We start from the raw sequence: 19714 nt of genomic DNA, 5'->3' as shown, positions 1-19714 counted from the left end.
TTATATTGGCACCACTACTGCCACATCTTTGCGAATCTTGTCTGGTTTGTGCAATAATGCCCGTTCCTGAGGATCACAATGAAGACCCACACCTGATGCCACCCATTGTGTCACTGCAGAGTGGGTGTAGGTATATTTGCAGGGTTCTTTTGTGCAGACGACTGAGAGATGTCGGCGACGTCCCCGGTGGCAGCTTGGAAGGATGCGGAGAAGTTGTTGAGGGCAGTGGTGACGTTGACAGCGACAGGTAAGAAGATGCTGCTCGGGCCAGCCGGGAGCAGCTCGGCGTGAAGGAGGCTGCAGATGTCCACGACTACATGTCGAGTGACTCTGAGCCTCCGTGTGCACTGCTGCTCAGAGAGGTCCAGGAAGCTGAGCCTCAGTTTGGTGGACCCTGTGGCGAGGGTAGTGCCCCCTGCGACGCATCTCTCTCTGCGATTGCCCTCCCTCCTGCTGTGCAGGTGGATGTGTCGCAGCACTGTGTTGTGGAGCTCCATGTGTCAGAGGTGGACGGCTTGGCCGGCGAGGCTGGTGATGCTGTTCGCCTTCCGAGGAGGTCATGACTGCAGCTACGGCGGCCCCCATCCGGAAGGTGTACATCTGAGGGGGTCCGCAAGGTAGGTACATGTGTCTGGACCCCGGGGTAAGTATGCAAGTTGGTGAATTTGATTGTCAGGAGGAGGGTGGTGGAGGCCAAACTTTGTCCCAAGTGACAGAGTGGCCTCCTGCAATGAGTGAGTGTCTCCCCCCCCCCAACCTGTCAAATGGACCTTTGCAGCTGCCACAGGCTGACAACTGCAACACGTCCATTTCAACTGGGAGTGTTTCCCCCAGTATGGGAAACAGTCCCAGTTGTTTCTAAAATCCCACCCCTCCTGACATATTCCCTTAATCAGGTCTGTTAATGACCTGAAATACCTAGGTAAATAGTCTCAAGTGGCACCCCGCCAGCTTTAATTGCCTGCGGGAGTCCCACATGCGGGGGCTGCGCGCGCACGTCAGCGCGTCTGTGGGGAACCCGGAAGTGGGCGGGTTGGAGCCGGGCTCCCGACCCGCTCCGGGATTCCCCGATTTTCGGAGCCCCCCCCCCCCGCCAGGAACGCACCCGATAGCGGGTGCTAAAATGGAGGCCTATAAGTGCAAGTCTGAATCCCCATATAGGTTCATCTGGTATAGATTGGAATGAAGACTTTTAAAATAATTTTTTATATTCTATAAGATGAAAAACTTCATCTTAAAGACAAAATTTCCTCAGTGTAACATTCAGATAAATGTCTTACTGCCTCAGCTGTCTTCTGTAGTGACAATAGGTATTTATCTGAATATTATCAGGCCTATATTCTCTGGAGTTTAGAAGAATGAGAGGTGATCTCATTGAAATGTATAAAATTCTTAGAAGGCTTGACAGGATAGATGCTGAGAGGTTGTTTCCCCTGTCTGGAGAGTCTAGAACTAGAGGTCATAGTCTCAAGATAAGGGGTCGGCCATTTAGAACCAATGAGGAGGAATTTCTTCACTCAGAGGGTTGTGAATCTTTGGAATTCTCTACCCCAGAGGGTTGTGGATGCTCAATTGTTCAGTATATTCAAGACTGAGATAGATGGATATTTGGACACTAAGGGAATCAAGGGATATGGGGATAGGGTGAGAAAGTGGAGTTGAGGTAGAAGATCAGCCGTGATCTTATTAAATGGTGGAGCCAGTTCGAGGGGCTGTATGGCCTACTCCTGCTCCTATTTCTTATGTTCTTAAAACTGGTTTTAGTCATTTGGCAGGATAGCAGGTTTCTGAAGTTATCCTGAGCTGTTTTATTGTTGGTTAACATATTCAAACAAGTCCATAATAACCTGCAATCATGATGAGTCGGTCAAGCTCCTTTAGGATGTGAAGCTGGAACACTGACCCTACACCAGGAATATGCATCAGGGAATTCTTCACAACGTTTAATGCATATAGACCTTCCTCTGTCCCAACCAGCACAATCTGTAGATACACAAAATCATTTCCTCTCAGATAAAGATACTGTAAATAGATACTCCCCAATAACTTATCGTAATTAGACACCATTTATAATCATACCCTTAATAAGAATGTGCCGCAAATCTACAGTCTTGTTTTCTTCCACCCATCACCTTCCAACAGAAAACTGTGTTTATAATCACAACTTACAAACAAGGGCAGTCTATTATGGCAGCCCTTGTCTTGTTGCACCCATTCCCTATATTTCCTTTACAATCAAAGTGCCTAGCATGCTTCTTTCCCCTCCCATCCCAAAATAAAATCATCCTAGAGTATTTATCATACCAACTTTTTGGGGATTCCAGTGTAAAAAAAAACTCCTGCCTGTATTTCCATCACACACTTGTCCATATGTAGCGAGTGGATCATGCAACAGCCACAGAAAGAATCCATTTACTGTACTTCCCAACATACCTGCTCAGTGAGCGGTAAGGTGCAGTTGATATCCAAACGGTCATCTCCCTCCAGTTTCAGCAATGAATTTCCCAGTAACTTCTGCAGGAATTAAAGTCACATTAGACCGTGGATGCATAAACATACACACTAGTGTTCCCACATCTATGGAATTTGTGCATTTCATTGGGGAAAATACATGTTTGTAAGATACAATGAGAGAGGGTGGGGGAAGAGGAACAAAGAATACATAAGACAGAAGCCACAGGCTGTTCTCAAACAAAAACATACACTCCACACAAACTGAACGTATAATTTTAGGCAAGGATTTTCTTCTTCCTAAATCAGTCACTCCAGTACTGAGACAAAGGGCTCTATTTTCGCACCCGCAATCGGGTGCATTCGTGGCGGGGTGGGGGGGGGGGGCTGCGAAAATCCGGGATTCCCGGGGCAGGTTCGGAGCCTGGCTCCAACCCGCCCACTTCCGAGTTCCCCAGTGATGTGCTCACATGCACGCGCAGCCCACGCATGTGAGACTCCCGCCGGTGCCACTTAAAGTACTTGAACAGGTACTTCAGGTTGTTTACAGACCTGATTGACCTGATATTTTAGGAGGGATCGGATTTTGCAATTAACCGAGACTGTTTCCCGTACTGGGGGAAACACTCCCAGTTGAAATGGACGTGTTGCAGCCACCAGCCTGTGGCAGCTGCAAAGGTTCATTTGACAGGTGGGGGTGGGGGGAAAGAGACCCTCACTCATTGCAGGAGGCCACTCTGTCACTTTGGACAAAGTTTGGCCTCCACCACCCTCCTCCTAACAAACAAATGCATAAACTTGCACACTTACCCCGGTGTCCAGACACATTTACCTACCTTGCGGACCCCCTCAAATGTACATCTTCCGGATGGGGGCCGCCGTAGCTGCAGTCATGACCGCCTCGAAGGGCAAACAGCTTCACCAGCCTCGCCGTCCACCTCAGATATGTGGAGCTCCACAACACAGGGTTGTGACACATCCACCAGCACAGCAGGAGGGAGGGCAACCGCAGAGAGAGATGCTGCGCAGAGGGCACTACCCTCGCCACAGGGTCCACAGACTGAGGCTCAGCTTCTGTGGACATGTAGTCGTGGACATCTGCAGCCTCCTTCATGCCGAGCTGCTACCGGCTGGCCCGAGCACCATCTTCTTACCTGTCGCTGTCAAAGTCACCACTGCCCTCAACAACTTCTCCTTCTGCATCCTTCCAGGGTGCCACCGGGGACATCGCCGACGTCTCTCAGTCGTCTGCACAAAACAGCCCTGCAAATACACCTACACCCACTCTGCAGTGACACAATGGGTGGCATCAGGTGTGGGTCTTCATTGTGACCCTCAGGAAAGGGCATTATTGCACAAACCAGACAAGATTCGCAAAGACGTGGCAGTAATGGTGCCAATATAATATGTAATGTGAGTTGATCAGAAATTAAATATAAGTAAAAACCATGACAAACCCTCAAACACCCTTGTGCATCCCCTTCATGCTCACGAGACGTTTGCCTTACGCTGCCTACTGCACATATGTGATGCATGCCCAGTGGCTGCAGCACAGGTAGTGGCAGGTTGAGTGAGGCTGACCGTGAAAGAGATGCATCCGAGGGTGAGTATGAGATAGAGCCATGAGATTGTATGAGGATTGGGTTGAGTGGTAGTGGTGGGATGAGTACTGGCGAGGTGAGTAAGTGCAGGTAAGATGAGGATGAGCTTTGAGTGGGTGTGAGGGGTGACGTGATAGAATAGTGTTGGCAGTGCAGAAGGAGATGTGGGGTGGGGGCGGTGATGTGGTAGAATAGTGTTGGCAGTGCAGAAGGAGATGTGGGGTGGGGGCGGTGATGTGGCAGACGGAGGGTAGGGGACTGAGTAAGTGTACTCACTTTGGCTGACCTACTTAGGTGATTGAAGCGCCTCCTGCACCGTATGCAGGTGCGCGATATGTTGGTGGTGCTCGAGCCAGGCCTTTTTGGTGGCAGAAGCAGGCCGCTTCCTCCCGCCCACTGGTGGGGGGAGTGGGGGAGAAGATCTCTGTCCTCCCCCTCCTCCTCACCCCATCCAATGATACCTGGAGTGAGGCATCATTAAACCTGGGAGCAGCCTTCCCCCTGGGATGCTCCATGCTGTAATTTTTCCTATTTTCTGCAGCATCAATCAGTGGAGGACTGCCCCTTTAAATAGGCTCCTCCAGCTGACAGACCTTGCTGCGCATGCGCAGTCCGCCCGACGTGCAGCTTACTAGCGGGAAACCCGGAAGCACAGGTGAGTGGCTCCAATTAGCCTGTAATTCCGTGCAGAGCACACTGATTTCACCGGGCGCGTTACCCACGCGCCCAGTCGACACACCACCGCCCTGCTAATATCGAGCCCAATAAGCCAGCTCAGATACAATGATGTGGGGCTGACCAACAAGAGAATCTAGAGGAAGAAGGTTATTTTGCAGTTAAATCGCATCAAGCAATGGTTAGCAATGCCTTCAGCTACAAGCATCACTACAAATGTAAAAGCACCAGATTAGAAACAATGAAGCCTTTGTATAGACTCGAGAAACTAGGATTGTTCTCCTTAGAGCAGAGAAGGTTAAGGGGAGATTTAATAGGTGTTCAAAATCATGACAGGTTTTGATAGAGTAGATAGGGAGAAACTGTTTCCACCGGCAGGAGGCTAGATAATCAGAGGGCACAGATTTGAGATAACTGACAAAAGGACCATGAGAAGAATTTTTTTTAAGCAGCGAGTTATGATGATCTGGAATGCACTGCTTGAAAGGGTAGTGGAAGCAGATTCAATAGTAACTTTCAACGGGGAATTAGATATATACTTAAAAAGGAAAGATTTGCAGGGCTCTGGTGAAAGAGCAGGGGAGTGTTAGCACAGAAACAGGCCATTTGGCCCAACTGGTCTGTGCCGGCGTTTATGCTCCACACGAGCCTCCTATCTCCCTACTTCATCTAACCCTATCAGGATACCCTTCTATTTCTTTCTTCCTCATGTGCTTACCCAGCTTACCCTTAAATGCATCTATGCTATTTGCCTCAACTACTCCTTGCGGCAGCACATTCAACATTCTTACCACGCTTTGGATAATGAAGTTTCTCTTGAATACCCTAGTGGATTTATTAGCGACTATTTTATACTTATGACCTCGAGTTTTGGACTCCCCCAAAAGTGGAAACATTTTCTCTACGTCTACCCTATCATTATCTTAAACATAGATATTAGGAGCAAGAGTAGGCCATTCGGCCCTTCGGGCCTGCTCCGGCATCCAAAATGATCATGGCTGATCGTCTAACTCAGTACCCTGCTCCCGCTTTTTCCCCATATAGCTTGATCCCTTTAGCATTAAGAAATATATCTCTCTCCTTCTTGAATATATCTAATGACTTGGCCTCCACTGCCTTCTGTGGTAGAGAATTTCACAGGTTCACCACCCTCGGAGTGAAGAAATTTCTCCTCATCTCTGTTCTAAATGGCATACCCCCTATCCTGAGACTGTGACCCCTGGTTCTGGACTCCCCAACCATCGGGAACATCCTCCCTGCATCTAGTCTGTCTAGTCCTGTTGGAATTTTATATGTTTCGATGAGATCACCTTTCATTCTTCTAAACTCTAGTGAATATAGGCCTAGTCGACCCAATCTCTCCTTATACGTCAGTCAGTCCTACCATCCCAGGAATCAGTCTGGTAAACCTTCGATGCACTCCTTCCATGGCAAGGACATCCTTCCTCAGATAACGAGACCAAAACTGCACACAATGTGGTCTCACCAAGGCCCTGTATAACTGCAGTAAGACATCCCTGCTCCTGTACTCAAATCCTCTTGCAACGAAAGCCAACATACCATTCGCCTTCCTAACTGCTTGCTGCACCTGAATGCTCGCTTTCAGCGACTGGTGTACAAAGACACCCAGGTCTCGTTGCACCTCGCCTTTTCCCAATCTATCACCATTCAGATGATAATCTGCCTTTCTGTTTTTACAACCAAAGTGGGTAACCTCACATTTATCCACATTATACTGCATCTGCCATGTTCTTGCCCACTCACCCAACTTGTCTAAATCACATTGGAGCCTCTTTGCATCCTCCTCACAGCTCACATTCCACCCCAGCTTTGTGTCATCTGCAAACTTGGAAATGTTACATTCAGTTCCCTCATCCAAATCATTGATATATATTGTGAATAGCTGGGGCCCAAGCACTGATCCCTGCAGTACCCCACTGGTCACTGCCTGCCACCCGGAAAAAGACCCGTTTATTCCTACTCTCTGTTTCCTGTGTGTCAACCAATTCTCAATCCATGCCAGTATATTCCCCCCAATCCCACGTGCTTTAATTTTGCATACTAACCTCTTGTGTGGGGCCTTATCAAAAGCCTTCTGAAAATCCAAATACACCACATCCACTGGTTCTCCCCTATCTATTCTACTAGTTACATCCTCAAAAAACTCCAGTAGATTTGTTAAGCATGATTTCCCTTTCATAAACCCATGCTGACTTTGTCCAGTCCCGTTAATGCCCTCCAAGTGTTCTGTTATCACATCCTTTATAATAGACTCTAGCATTTTCCCCATTATTGATGTTAGGCTAACTGCTCTGTAATTCCCTGTTTTTTCTCTCCCTCCTTTTTTAAATACTGGGATTACATTTGCCACCCTCCAATCTGTAGGAACTTTTCCAGAGTCTATAGAATTTTGGAAGATGATCACCAATGCATCCACTATTTCCAGGGCCACTTCCTTTAGTACTCTGGGATGTAGATTATCAGGCCCTGGGGATGTCAGCCTTTAGCCCCATTAATTTCCCTGGCACTATTTTTTTTTACTAATACTGGTTTCCTTCAGTTTCTCCCTCTCACTAGACCATTGGTTCCTTAACATTTCTGGGAGGTTATTTGTGTCCTCCTTTGTGTTTAATTGTTCTGCCATTTCTTTGTTCCCCATTTTAATTTCCCCCATTTCTGACTGTAAGGCACCTACATTTGTCTTCACTAATTTTTTTCTCTTGACATATTTATAGAAGCTTTTACAATCAGTTTTTATGTTCCTTGCTAGTTTACTCTCATACTCCATTTTCCCCCTCTTAATCAATCTCTTTGTCCTCCTTTGCTAAATTCTGAACTGTTCCCAATCCTCAGGCTTGCCGCTTTTTCTGGCAATTTTATATGTCTCCTCAGTATTAACTATACCCCTTCAATTTGGTGTCGTCCGCAAATTCTGAAATTGTACTTCTAATTCCCGAATCCAAATCATTAATTTAAATTGTGAACAAAAGTGATCCCAGCACCGATCCCTGTGGTTCACCACACTTTAACCAGTCAAAGTGATGGCGAGATGGGCCGATGGCCTCCTGTGCTGTAAGATTCTATAGGGCTTCAACTGTTGCTGCTGAAGTACTTAAAAAAAAAACCAGCACCAGCCAGCACACCAGCCTAATTCTGCCTGTAAAGTATTAAGTGATTCAATGTGACAATGAGCATCTTTGCTTGTAGGCTTATAACATCTTCTTTGTGGGCAGATAGGGAACTGAATATTGAGTTCACTATAAAATAGAAGTAAAGATGAATTGTAGCTTGGGACTGCTTTGCACCCTCCACCAGTAGAGATGGAGACACTTCCTGTCCTTTGCCATTAGTTGCCATGACTCGAGGTCTCCTGTGGTTCTGGCTGGACAACTTTATGCTTTTTGATGGCTCTCATGGTTTGCGGATTTACTTGTTGATCCGGATATGGGTGCCATAGTTACGTGAACATCTCCTAAAAACAAATGTGCCACAGGGCATACCACAAACTCATGCAAACAAAACTGACTGATTTTTCCCTCTGCATCTCCTCCTCTAAAGCATAAGGCTCACAGAAAGAAAGAAATGGAAAGACCATCTTAAAGGCCTCCTTACTTCAGAAGAACCCTGGAGGTAGCTATGTGTGCATAGTTGGGTTTTCTGGAAAGGTGAGCCCTTCCCTTCAGGCGTGTAAAGCATGTACGTGCTTGAGTATGGCCTGAAGGGTCTCACAGAGGTGCAGACTCTATTCGCTTGATTTTGTGTGGGTACACAGTCTGCAGATTTCCTTGAAAGCTACAATAATTAGTGTTAAACAAGTCACACGAGAGACAGCTTCATAGAACCATAGAAAAGATACAGCACAGAAGGGAGCCATTCGGCCCATCGTGTCCACGCTGGCTCGAAGAACAACCAGGTGCCCATTCTAATCCCACCTATCAGCACCCGGTCCGTAGCCCTGCCGCTTACTTCAGGTGCAGATCCAGGTACTTTTTAAAAGAGTTGAGGGTCCCTGCCTCTACCACCAATTCGGGCAGCGAGCTCCATACACCCACCACCCTCTTGGTAAAAAAGGTTTTCCTCATGTCCCCTCTAATCCTTCCGCCAATCAGCTTAAATCTATGTCCTCTAGCCCTTTAACTCTCCGCTAGGGGAAACAGGTACTTCCTGTCTACTCTCTCTGGGCCCCTCATAATTTTGTACACCTCAATTAAGTCTCCCCTCAGCCTCCTCTGCTCCAAGGAAAACAACCTCAGCCTATCCAATCTCTCCTCGTAGCTACTATTTTCAAGCCCTGGCAACATTCTTGTAAATCTTCTCTGCACTCTCTCCACAGCAATTACATCCTTCCTGTAATGTGGTGACCAGAACTGCGCACAATATTCCAGCTGTGGCCTTACCAGCGTTTTATACAGTTCCATCATTACATCCCTACTTTTGTATTCTATACCTTGGCTAATAACGGAGAGCATTCCGTATGCCTTCTTCACAACCTTATCTACCTGTACTGCCATCTTCAGGGACCTGTGCACATTCACTCCAAGGTATCTCACTTCCTCCACCCCTCTCAATATATTCCCGTTTACTGCGTATTCCCTTTTACTGTTTGCCCTCCCTAAGTGCATTACCTGACACTTCTCCGGGTTGAACTCCATTTGCCACTTTTCCACCCACTCCACCAACCCATTGATATCTTCTTGGAATCCACAGCTATCCTCTTCGCTATCAACTACACGGCCAATTTTTGTGTCATCTGCAAATTTGATAATCATGTCCCCTACATTCACGTCCAAATCATTAATATATACCACAAACAGCAAGGGACACAACACTGAGCCCTGTGGCACACCACTGGAAACGGATTTCCATTCGCAAAGATGGCCATCGACTTTTAGCCTTTCTTTCCTGTTACTGAGCCAATTTTGGATCCAATTCGCCACATTTCCCTGTATCCCATGGGCTTTTACCTTTCTGACCAGTCTGACCTTGTCAAATGCCTTACTAAAATCCATGTAGACAACGTTCACTGCACTACCCTCATCAATCCTCCTTGTCACTTCCTCAAAGAATTCAATCAGATTTGTAAGGCATGACCTTCCCTGAACAAATCCACGCTGACTATCCCTGATTAAACCATGCCTTTCCAAGTGACTATTTATCCTATCTCTCAGTATTGATTCTAATAGTTTGCCCACCACCGAGGTATATCTGACTGGCCTAGAATTGTTTGGCCTTTCCCTCGTACTCTTTTTAAACAATGGTACTACGTTTGCAGTCTTCCAGTCCTCTGGTACCTCCCCTGTATCTAGTGAGGATTGGACAATGATCCTCAGAGCATCCACTATTTCCTCACTGGCATCCTTCAATAACCTAGGAAACAATCCATCCGGCCCTGGTGACTTATCAACTTTCAAGGATTCCAGTCCCTCTAGTACTTCCTCTCTTGTTATGTTTACCGTATCGAATATTTCACACCTCTCCTCTTTAACTACTACGTCCGGATCATCCCTTTCCTTTGTGAATACGGAGACAAAATATTCATTTAAAACCCTACCCACATCCTCTGCTTCTACACACAAGTTACCCTTATCATCCCTGATAGGTCCCACCTTTTCCTTAGCTGTCCTCTTGTTCTTAATGTACTGATAAAACATCCTTGGGTTTTCTTTAATCTTACAAGCTAATATTTTTTCATGCCCTCTCTTTGCTTTCCTTATTTCCTTTTTTACGTCATCCCTGTACTTTCTATACTCCTCTAGGCTTTCTGCAGTATTTAGTTTTCTGTGACAGTCATAAGCTTTCTTTTTCTGCTTTATCTTGCCCCGTATACTTCTAGACAACCAGGGGGCTCTAAATTTGGCAGTGCCACCCTTTTTCTTTGAGGGGACGTGTCTGCATTGTACCCGTAGAATTTCACTTTTTAGTGCCTCCCACTGGCTTGCCACTGATTTCTCCTCAAGTATTTGCGTCCAGTCCACTTCTGCCAAATCACCTCCTGGTTCTGTAAAATTTTCCTTCCCCCAATTTAAAACATTTACTCCTGATTTAACTCTGTCCTTTTCCATAATAATGCTAAAACTAACTGAATTGTGGTCACTATCCCCAATATGGTCACCCACTGTCACTTCACCGACTTGCCCATCTTCATTTCCCAGGACTAAATCTAGAATTGTATCCCCTCTTGTTGGACTTGTCACGTACTGGCTAAAAAAGTTCTCCTGGACACCGATCAAGAATTTTGCGCCCTCTGTTCCCCTCACACTGTTTGAATCCCAGTTGATGTTAGGGTAGTTGAAGTCCTCTACTATTATTGCCCTCTTATTTTTGCACTCAGAAATTTGCCTACATATTTGTTCTTCTATCTCCCTTTTGCTATTCGGGGGTCTATAGTACACTCCTAGTAGTGTGAATGCCCCTTTTTTATTTCAACAAGAGACCAATTTCAGAAAGGCCTGCAAAGCACGATGTTTAGGTTTTAGGCTGTGCAACAGTGAATGCTGGCTTGGTCAATGAGCCTCAAAAAGCAGAAAGTCAGAACTGTGCAACAGGCTCTGCAGCAGCGAGGGGGATAAGCACAATCAAGTCTGCAAATATTTTACCTTCATCAACTGGGAAAGATCATCTTCTCTCGGGGCCACTTCAGCCTATTATACAGTGATATAGGGGTCATTCCAGGGTTACAGCACATGCTCAGTTAGGTACATGAACTACCAATGGCAAACAAGTCAAATCACTAGATCACAGAAAACATAAAAGAAAAGCCAACCCGTAATGGATGAAACATGTACGGACACTGCATCTATCTACTGAGTACTTACAGAAGCTGTCTCTGCTTTTTCACATGACCTTCGTCCACAGGCCACAACAGACTCCAACACATTGACCCAGCGCTGTTTGTCTGGGAAGCTCGGAGCAAGCATGTAGAGGGTCTGACCAGGCCAGCAGGTCGTGTGTGGCTGGGACTCCAACTTCAGCATATAAGGCAGATCTGCAGGGAGAGGAAAAAGCTGAACATGTGGAACACGAGAGAGAAAAAAAACTGCAATATCAAAGTTATTGTCTCATACTTTAGAATACAACCAAGCCATTATTGGGAAAAATCATGGGAACACTGTCACTTTAAGGCATTTATGTGAACTTACCATCATATATATAGCACTAATTTTGGGCTGCTCCCTTTAGACCATTCGCCTAAGGAGGCAGACGAGTTACATTTCCTACCTTGTAGTCATCTTCATTCTTCAAATGGAAACAGCCTCCACATATCACTAGGAGCAAGCACAGTTCACCAATTGGAAGCATTGTACGGCTGATACCCTTTCAAGATATTTTTGATATCATGTCACGATTTGAAAACGAGTTTATTCTTTTCTCCCAGCTGATTTACCAGAAGATGCAACCTGTAACAATATCTTTGAAGAATACTGGCAACTAAAAGTATACAAGTGATTTTCAAAAATGAAGAATGGGGCCAGCTGAGTGAGTGAATCATATGTGGAGGATGCTTCTATTTGAAGAACGAAAGTGACTCTACAAGGCGAGTAATTAGCTTCTTCATTTGCATTTTCCATGAACCACTAGTATTTTTACTAAATAGTAAAAGGAGGGGGTTGGATCTCTCAAGTTAAGCAACAACTATATTCATAACAGAACTATAAAATCTTCCATAGCAAAAAAACACCGTTTCAAATAACATTTGGTAAATGTGAAAGAATTGTTCCAAACAGCTTTACTGATGCTCTACAAATTCATCTTTTTGAGCATGGCCCAAGACATGTTTGTTGGCCAAGTCAAATGAATTGTAACATTTCCAGATGGTTTTATTCCTATTCGATGGTAATGGTATAGGATACTTTTAATAACTTTGACAAATCCATTTAGAAATCGGAGCACCAACTTATGTATTTCATTGGGCATTGTTCCTTTTTTATAAACCAACTTAATTTTGTCAATATAAAAATCTTGGTTAGTACCTACACAGTGAAACCTACATCTACTGTTCCTTCCTTCTTCATAGCCTCAGAAGTAAAGCCCTGGAGAGATGTGAAATTCGGAAACTATTTTGTGAAGGAATTTAGGATGCAATCTGAAATTGTCCTTGTCCACGTGCCATAAAGTAGGACTGGTTGAACACTCAATTACGGAGTTAACTTACTGTCCTGGGTGAAATTCAAGCAATCAGGACAGCTGCATTCTGTTGAGAAATTTATACTCACAAACCTATAATGGCAAAAAAGAAAACCAGAAAAGCTGGTGCATCATCAAATTAAAAATCAACTACAGCAATCAAAGATGGTTAGGATTATACTTTACCTCAGGGAAAATCAGATTGGGAAATGAAGGAGTGCTTTTCCTATCAAAACTTGCATTAAAGAAAGTGGAAGACTGCTACAAGAGCACATACCAAATTTGGCTTCAGACCAATGCCATCAAGGTTACAATGCATACTCCACCTCAGGTGACACAGGATCAACTGTTTGATTCTTACACTAAAGGCCAAAGCATTTTCACTTTGTTTTGCAAGTTAAACTGGTCTCAATATACTTACCATCTCCACTACTGAAAGCGAAAGATCCTTGCTGAAGAATTGCACTTTGACTTTGCTGTTAAAATACTAGGTGCAGAAGGGTGGTTCAACAGCATTTATCGGTATACCACCCAAGAACCACAATTTCTTTGCTCTATAAAAGTTCATTGTTCCTCTTTTTTCTAAGTTTTGACAGGACTTTGGGAATGAGAAGAAAATAAAGGATTGTATACAGTAACCTTTCATTCCATCAGCAGATTAGGTTGCCTGGAGACTAGGACCTGCTGTTCCAGTTTCAAACAAAATCTTTGTAGTCCTCTGATGGGCTTATTTGTAACATATTCCATTTCCAGGACGTTGCTTCTCTGAAAAAAGTAACCTCCAAATGAAGTGTCCATTTGTAAGGATGTAAAAGTTTTTAAACTTATAGTAAAAATAAAGGTCAGATTTCATACTGAGAGCCCAGAAAGACAAGGATTGATAATTATGTCAAACTTCAGCCAAAAGCTCTCTTCCTGCTAGCTGATAATCGTGACTACAATTTCTAATTAACCCTACTCAGGCTCCCAGATGGATCAGTGGATAAGTACACCACCCAATGTTGTACTGACCCATACAGACTATGAAGATCTCAGGTTTTATCCCTGATCTGCGTTGACTTCAACTATCTCAGAAGGACCAGCAGCATTAAGGACAACAACTGATCTTAGTGACCCCAGGCTAGGGAGGAGAAACATTAGCCAGAGATCCCACCTCTAATCTTTATCTTTTAATCTCTGCTGGAAAATGTGCATTTGGATCTTGGCAATGGTTAGGATTGGGCTTGGCTAGAATACCCCTGCACATTTGAATAGCTGGCCAACACTACATCTAAGCTTGTACATGAAGAATGGCCACTTGGCTGAGGTACCTGATATCTGCAACACCTAAAGAATCATACTGAGCAGGAGGTCGCGTATTCAGTACAGACCAGGAGAAAACAAATAAAAATTGGGAAGGGCAAGGCATGCACATAAAACCTGCTGGAGACACTTTTGGAAAATAGATTTCTTGTGCCATGCATCATGGTTATCGGCTGAAGCACAGAGTGCATTGTGAACCAAGTGGGAACTTGAGAATTTGGTGAGAGGGGAACTCTGTTAAAGTAGTGGGTGAATTGAAATTAAATTTAGTTTAAAATTTAATGTAGAACTTTAAAAGAAATTGAAAGTTAAGTAACAGTTAACAGAAACTGCAAGTCAGAGGCAGTTAACAGTTAATCAGCTGTAAGTGATTGCTGAATAGAGGGTAATTACTGTGAGCTGGAAGCTGACTGAGCAGTTGTAATTGCTGTTCTCAAAAGGTGTATAAAGTGGAAGGTTATGTGCTGAAGCACAGAGGGCATTGTGAACTTAAGAATTTGGATAGAGGGGACGGGACGGGACGGGACGGGACCTGAGAGATCTGGAATAAAAGGGTAGGTTAATCAGGGTAAGTAAACAGTAAGTAAATTAATAATAATCCAGTATCTAAAGGGTGTTTAGAAAAAAAAGGTTTCTAAATATAATGGATGGGCAGTTGAGACCCATTGCCTGCACCATGTGGGAACATCAGGATGCTTCAAATGTCCTGGAGGGCCACATGTGCAGTTGCTTGAGCTCAAGCTGAGGGTTTCTGAGCTTGAGGGGCAGCTGGAGTCACTGCAGAGCATAAGGGAGGCTGAAGGTTTCCTGGACCGTACATTCCAGGAGGTGGTCGCCCTGTAGCCACAGAGTTCAGGATAGCAAGTGGGTGGCCATCTGAAAGGGTAGGAAGAAGCAAGAGTGTTCTGGGTGTGGCAAACTCAAACTGGTATTCAGCATTGAATACCAGTGAGGGTGATGACACCTTGAAGGAATGCAGTCCTGAGCATAGCACCATGGGGCAAAGGACTGCATAGGGGGTGGGTGCACAGTTAAGTGTAGAAATGCAGTAGTCATAAGGGATTTGATAGTCAGGGGGACGGACAGGTGATTCTGTGACCATCCATGTGAGTCATGCATGTTGTGTTGCCTCCCTGGTGCCAGGGTAAAGGACATCATGGAGAGGGTGCAGAACATTCTGCGTTTGGGGGGGGGGGGGGAAGAAGGGGAACTGCCAGAAGTTGTGGTCCATGTGGGTACCAATGACATAGAAAAGGGATGAGGTCCTGTGGTTAGAGTTTCAGGAGCTAGAGAGGAAGTTAAAAAAACAGGACCTCACAAGGTAGTAATCTCTGGATTACTCCCAGTGCCATGTGCTAGTGAGTACAGAAATAGGAAGATAAGGCAGGTTAATATGTGGCTAGAGACATGGTGCAAGAGGGAGAGCTTCAGATTCTTAGGGCATTGGGACCAATTCTGGGGCAGGAGGGACCTGTTCAAGATGGATGGGTTGCACCTCAACAGAGCTGGAACCAATGTCCTTGTGGGGAAGTTCACTAGGGCTGTGGGGAGGGCTTAAACTAATTTGGCAGGGGGAGGGGCACCAGGATGTAGCATTAGAAAGGAGAAACAAGGTGCACAAAGGATTGGGAGAGAGATAGCACTAGAGTAAGAAATACTACAGTATTAGGTGAGATCAGACTAAGCCAAATCCCCCACCATCAACATCCTGGGGGTCACCATTGACCAGAAACTTAACTGGACCAGCCTTATAAATACTGTGGCTACAAGAGCAGGTCAGAGGCTGGGTGTATTCTATAGGCAAGTGACTCACCTCCTGACTCCCCAAAGCCTTTCCATCGTCTACAAGGCACAAGTCAGGAGTGTGATGGAATACTTTCCACTTGCCTGGATGAGTGCAGCTCCAAGAGCATTCGAGAAGCTCGACACCATCCAGGACAAAGCAGCCTGCTTGATTGGCACCCCATCCACTACCCTAAACATTCACTCCCTTCACCACCGGCGCACAGTGGCTGCAGTGTGTACCATCCACAGGATGCACTGCAGCAACTCGCCAAGGCTTCTTCGACAGCACCTCCCAAACCCGCAACCTCTACCACCTGGAAGGACAAGAGCAGCAGGTACATGGGAACACCACCTGCACGTTCCCCTCCAAGTCACACACCATCCCGACTTGGAAATATATCGCCGTTCCTTCATCGTCGCTGGGTCAAAATCCTGGAACTCCCTTCCTAACAGCACTGTGGGAGAACCTTCACCACACGGACTGCAGCGGTTCAAGAAGGCGGCTCACCACCACCTTCTCAAGGGCAATTAGGGATGGGCAATAAATGCTGGCCTCGCCAGTGACGGCCACATCCCATGAACGAATAATAAAAAAAAAAGTGAATACGAGAAGGTCTAAGAGGTTTAGAGTGCATATGTGTAAATGCATGAAGTGCGGCAAATAAGGTTGGTGAGCTGCAGGTGCAAATAGCCACATGGGAATATGGTGTAGTGGTGATAACGGAGACCTGGTTCAAAAGGATAGGATTGTGTACTAAATATTACTGTGTACAAGGTGTTCAGGAAAGGGGAAGGTTGGTGGTGGCAGTATTGATTTTCAGGAGAATATTGCAGTGCTGGAGCGAGAGGATGTCCTTGACGGGTCAAGAACAAAATCTATTTGGTTAGAGTTAAGAAATAAGAGGTGCCATTACAATACTGGGTGTATTCTATAGGTCACCAATTAATGGGAAAGATGTAGAGGAGCAAATTTGCAGGGAAATTAGAGAAGTGTAAGAACTATAGAATAGTGATAATGGGGACTTCAACTATCTGACTATGGACTGGAATAGTAATAGTGTAAAGGGCAAAGAGGGGGAGGAATTTCTGAAGTGTGTTAAGGAGAACTTTCTTAATCAGTATGTTTACGGCCCAACGAGGAGGGTGGCATTGCTGGATGTGGTTCTGGGGAATGAAATGGGTTAAGTGGAGCACTATCAATGAGGGAACATTTAGAGAACAGTGATCATAGTATCATAAGATTTAGATTAGTTATAGAAAAAGGACAAGGAGCAATCTAAAGTAAAAACACTTAATTGGAGGAGGGCCAATTTCAGTGGGTTGAGGATGGATCTGGCTGGGCAAATTGGAATCAAAGATTGGCAGGCAAAACTAATGGAACAATGGGCGGCCTTTAAAGGGGAGATGGTTCGGGTACAGTCGGGTAGGTATGTTCCCATGAGGGGGAAAGGTAGGGCAGCCAGAGCTCCCTGGATGATGAAAGAGATAGGAGAGTAAGGTGAAGCAGAAAAAGGGGGTGTATGACAGATGTCAGGTTGATAATACAAGAAAGAACAAGGCTGAATATAGAAAGTACAGAGGAGAAGTGAAAAAGGAAACTAGGGGCAATTACAGAGTATGAAACTAGATTGGCGGCTAATATAGAAGGGAATCAAAAAGTCTTCTATAGGCATATAAATAGTAAATGGGTAGTAAAGGCAGGGGGGTGGGGGTTGCCGATTAGGGACCAAAAAGGAGATCTACTTGTGAAGGCAGAGGACATAGCTGAGGTACTAAATGAGTACTTTGCATCTGTCTTTACCATGGAAGAAGATACTGCCAATGTCACATAAGAGGAGGTAGTTGAGATTCTGGATGGGCTAAAAATTGATGGAGGAGTTACTAGAAAGGCTAGCTGTATTTAAAGTCAATAAGTCACCCGGTCTGAATGGGATACATCCTAGGTTGCTGAGGGAAGTAGGGGTGGAAATTGCAGAGGTGCTGGCTATAATCTTCCAATCCTCCTTAGATACTGCGGTGATGCCAGAGGACTGCAGAATTGCAAATGTTACACCCTTGTTCAAAAAAGGGTGCAAGGATAAACCCTGCAAAGATGGGCCAGTCAGTTTAACTTGATCGTTAACATCCCACGTACTCCCCGCGTGGGAGACTTCTACTGCCTCCCAAAGATACACAAAGCCAACACACCCGGACGTTCTATCGTATCAGGCAACGGAACCCTGTGTGAGAACCTCTCTGGATACGTCGAGGGCATCCTGAAACCCATCGTACAGGGAACCCCCAGCTTCTGTCGCGACACTACAGACTTCCTACAAAAACTCAGCACCCACGGACCAGTTGAACCAGGAACACTTCTCACCACGATGGACGTCTCGGCACTTTACACCAGTATCCCCCACGATGACGGCATCGCTGCAACAGCCTCAGTACTCAACACCAACAACAGCCAATCTCCAGACGCCATCCTACAACTCATCCGCTTCATCCTGGATCACAATGTCTTCACCTTCAATAACCAGTTCTTTACCCAAACACACGGAACAGCCATGGGGACCAAATTCGCACCCCAATACGCCAACATTTTCATGCACAAGTTCGAGCACGACTTCTTCACTGCACAGGACCTCCAACCAACGCTATACACCAGATACATCGACGACATTTTCTTCCTATGGACCCACGGTGAAGAATCACTGAAGAGACTACACGATAACATCAAGTTCCATCCCACCATCAAACTCACCATGGACTACTCCTCAGAATCGGTTTCTTTCTTGGACACACAAATCTCCATCAAAGACGGGCACCTCAGCACCTCACTCTACCGCAAGCCCACGGACAACCTCACGATGCTCCACTTTTCCAGCTTCCACCCCAACCACGTCAAAGAGGCCATCCCCTATGGACAGGCCCTACGAATACACAGGATCTGCTCAGACGAGGAGGAACGCGATGGACACCTACAGACGCTGAAAGACGCCCTCGTAAGAACGGGATATGACGCTCGACTTGTCGATCGACAGTTCCGACGGGCCACAGCGAAGAATCGCATAGACCTCCTCAGAAGACAAACACGGGACGCAACCAACAGAGTACCCTTCGTCGTCCAGTACTTCCCTGGAGCGGAGAAACTACACCATGTTCTCCGCAGCCTTCAACATGTCATCGATGACGACGAACACCTCGCTAAGGCCATCCCCACGCCTCCACTGCTCGCCTTTAAACAGCCACCCAACCTCAAACAGACCATCGTTCGCAGCAAGTTACCCAGTTTTCAGGAGAACAGCGTCCACGACACCACACAACCCTGCCACGGCAACCTCTGCAAGACTTGCCAGATCATCGACACGGATACCACCATCACACGAGAGGACACCACCCACCAGGTACATGGTTCATACTCCTGTGACTCGGCCAACGTTGTTTACCTCATACGTTGCAGGAAAGGATGCCCCGGAGCATGGTACATTGGCGAGACCATGCAGACGCTGTGACAACGGATGAACGGACACCGCGCAACAATCGCCAAACAGGAGGGTTCCCTCCCAGTCGGGGAACACTTTAGCAGTCAAGGACATTCAGCCACCGATCTTCGGGTAAGCGTTCTCCAAGGCGGCCTTCGAGACACACGACAACGCAAAATCGTCGAGCAGAAGTTGATAGCCAAGTTCCGCACCCATGAGGACGGCCTCAACCGGGATCTTGGGTTCATGTCACGCTACACGTAACCCCACCAGCAAAAAGGGGGAAAAAATTTATATGTTTTTAAAAATTCT

At 45.8% G+C, this 19714-nt stretch overlaps 1 protein-coding gene across 2 annotated transcripts in view; it reads right to left on the bottom strand.

Moving 5' to 3' along the window:
• Positions 1–19714, bottom strand: part of cita (citron rho-interacting serine/threonine kinase a) — a 204162-nt gene that overhangs the window by 21322 nt on the left and 163126 nt on the right. The window contains exons 37-40 of one of the 2 annotated variants that reach the window (XM_068005625.1): positions 11543–11712; positions 11324–11368; positions 2434–2514; positions 1848–1983 (exon numbers count right to left, since the gene is read on the bottom strand). In XM_068005625.1, coding sequence (XP_067861726.1) covers positions 1848–1983; positions 2434–2514; positions 11324–11368; positions 11543–11712 — 432 coding nt within the window. The remainder of the gene's footprint in view (positions 1–1847; positions 1984–2433; positions 2515–11323; positions 11369–11542; positions 11713–19714) is intronic. The other variant, XM_068005626.1, reaches the window with a different exon arrangement.

This window comes from Heptranchias perlo, chromosome 25, assembly GCF_035084215.1.
Source record: "Heptranchias perlo isolate sHepPer1 chromosome 25, sHepPer1.hap1, whole genome shotgun sequence".
NCBI classification, from domain to species: domain Eukaryota; kingdom Metazoa; phylum Chordata; class Chondrichthyes; order Hexanchiformes; family Hexanchidae; genus Heptranchias; species Heptranchias perlo.
This window is presented reverse-complemented; position numbering and strand designations above follow the sequence as displayed.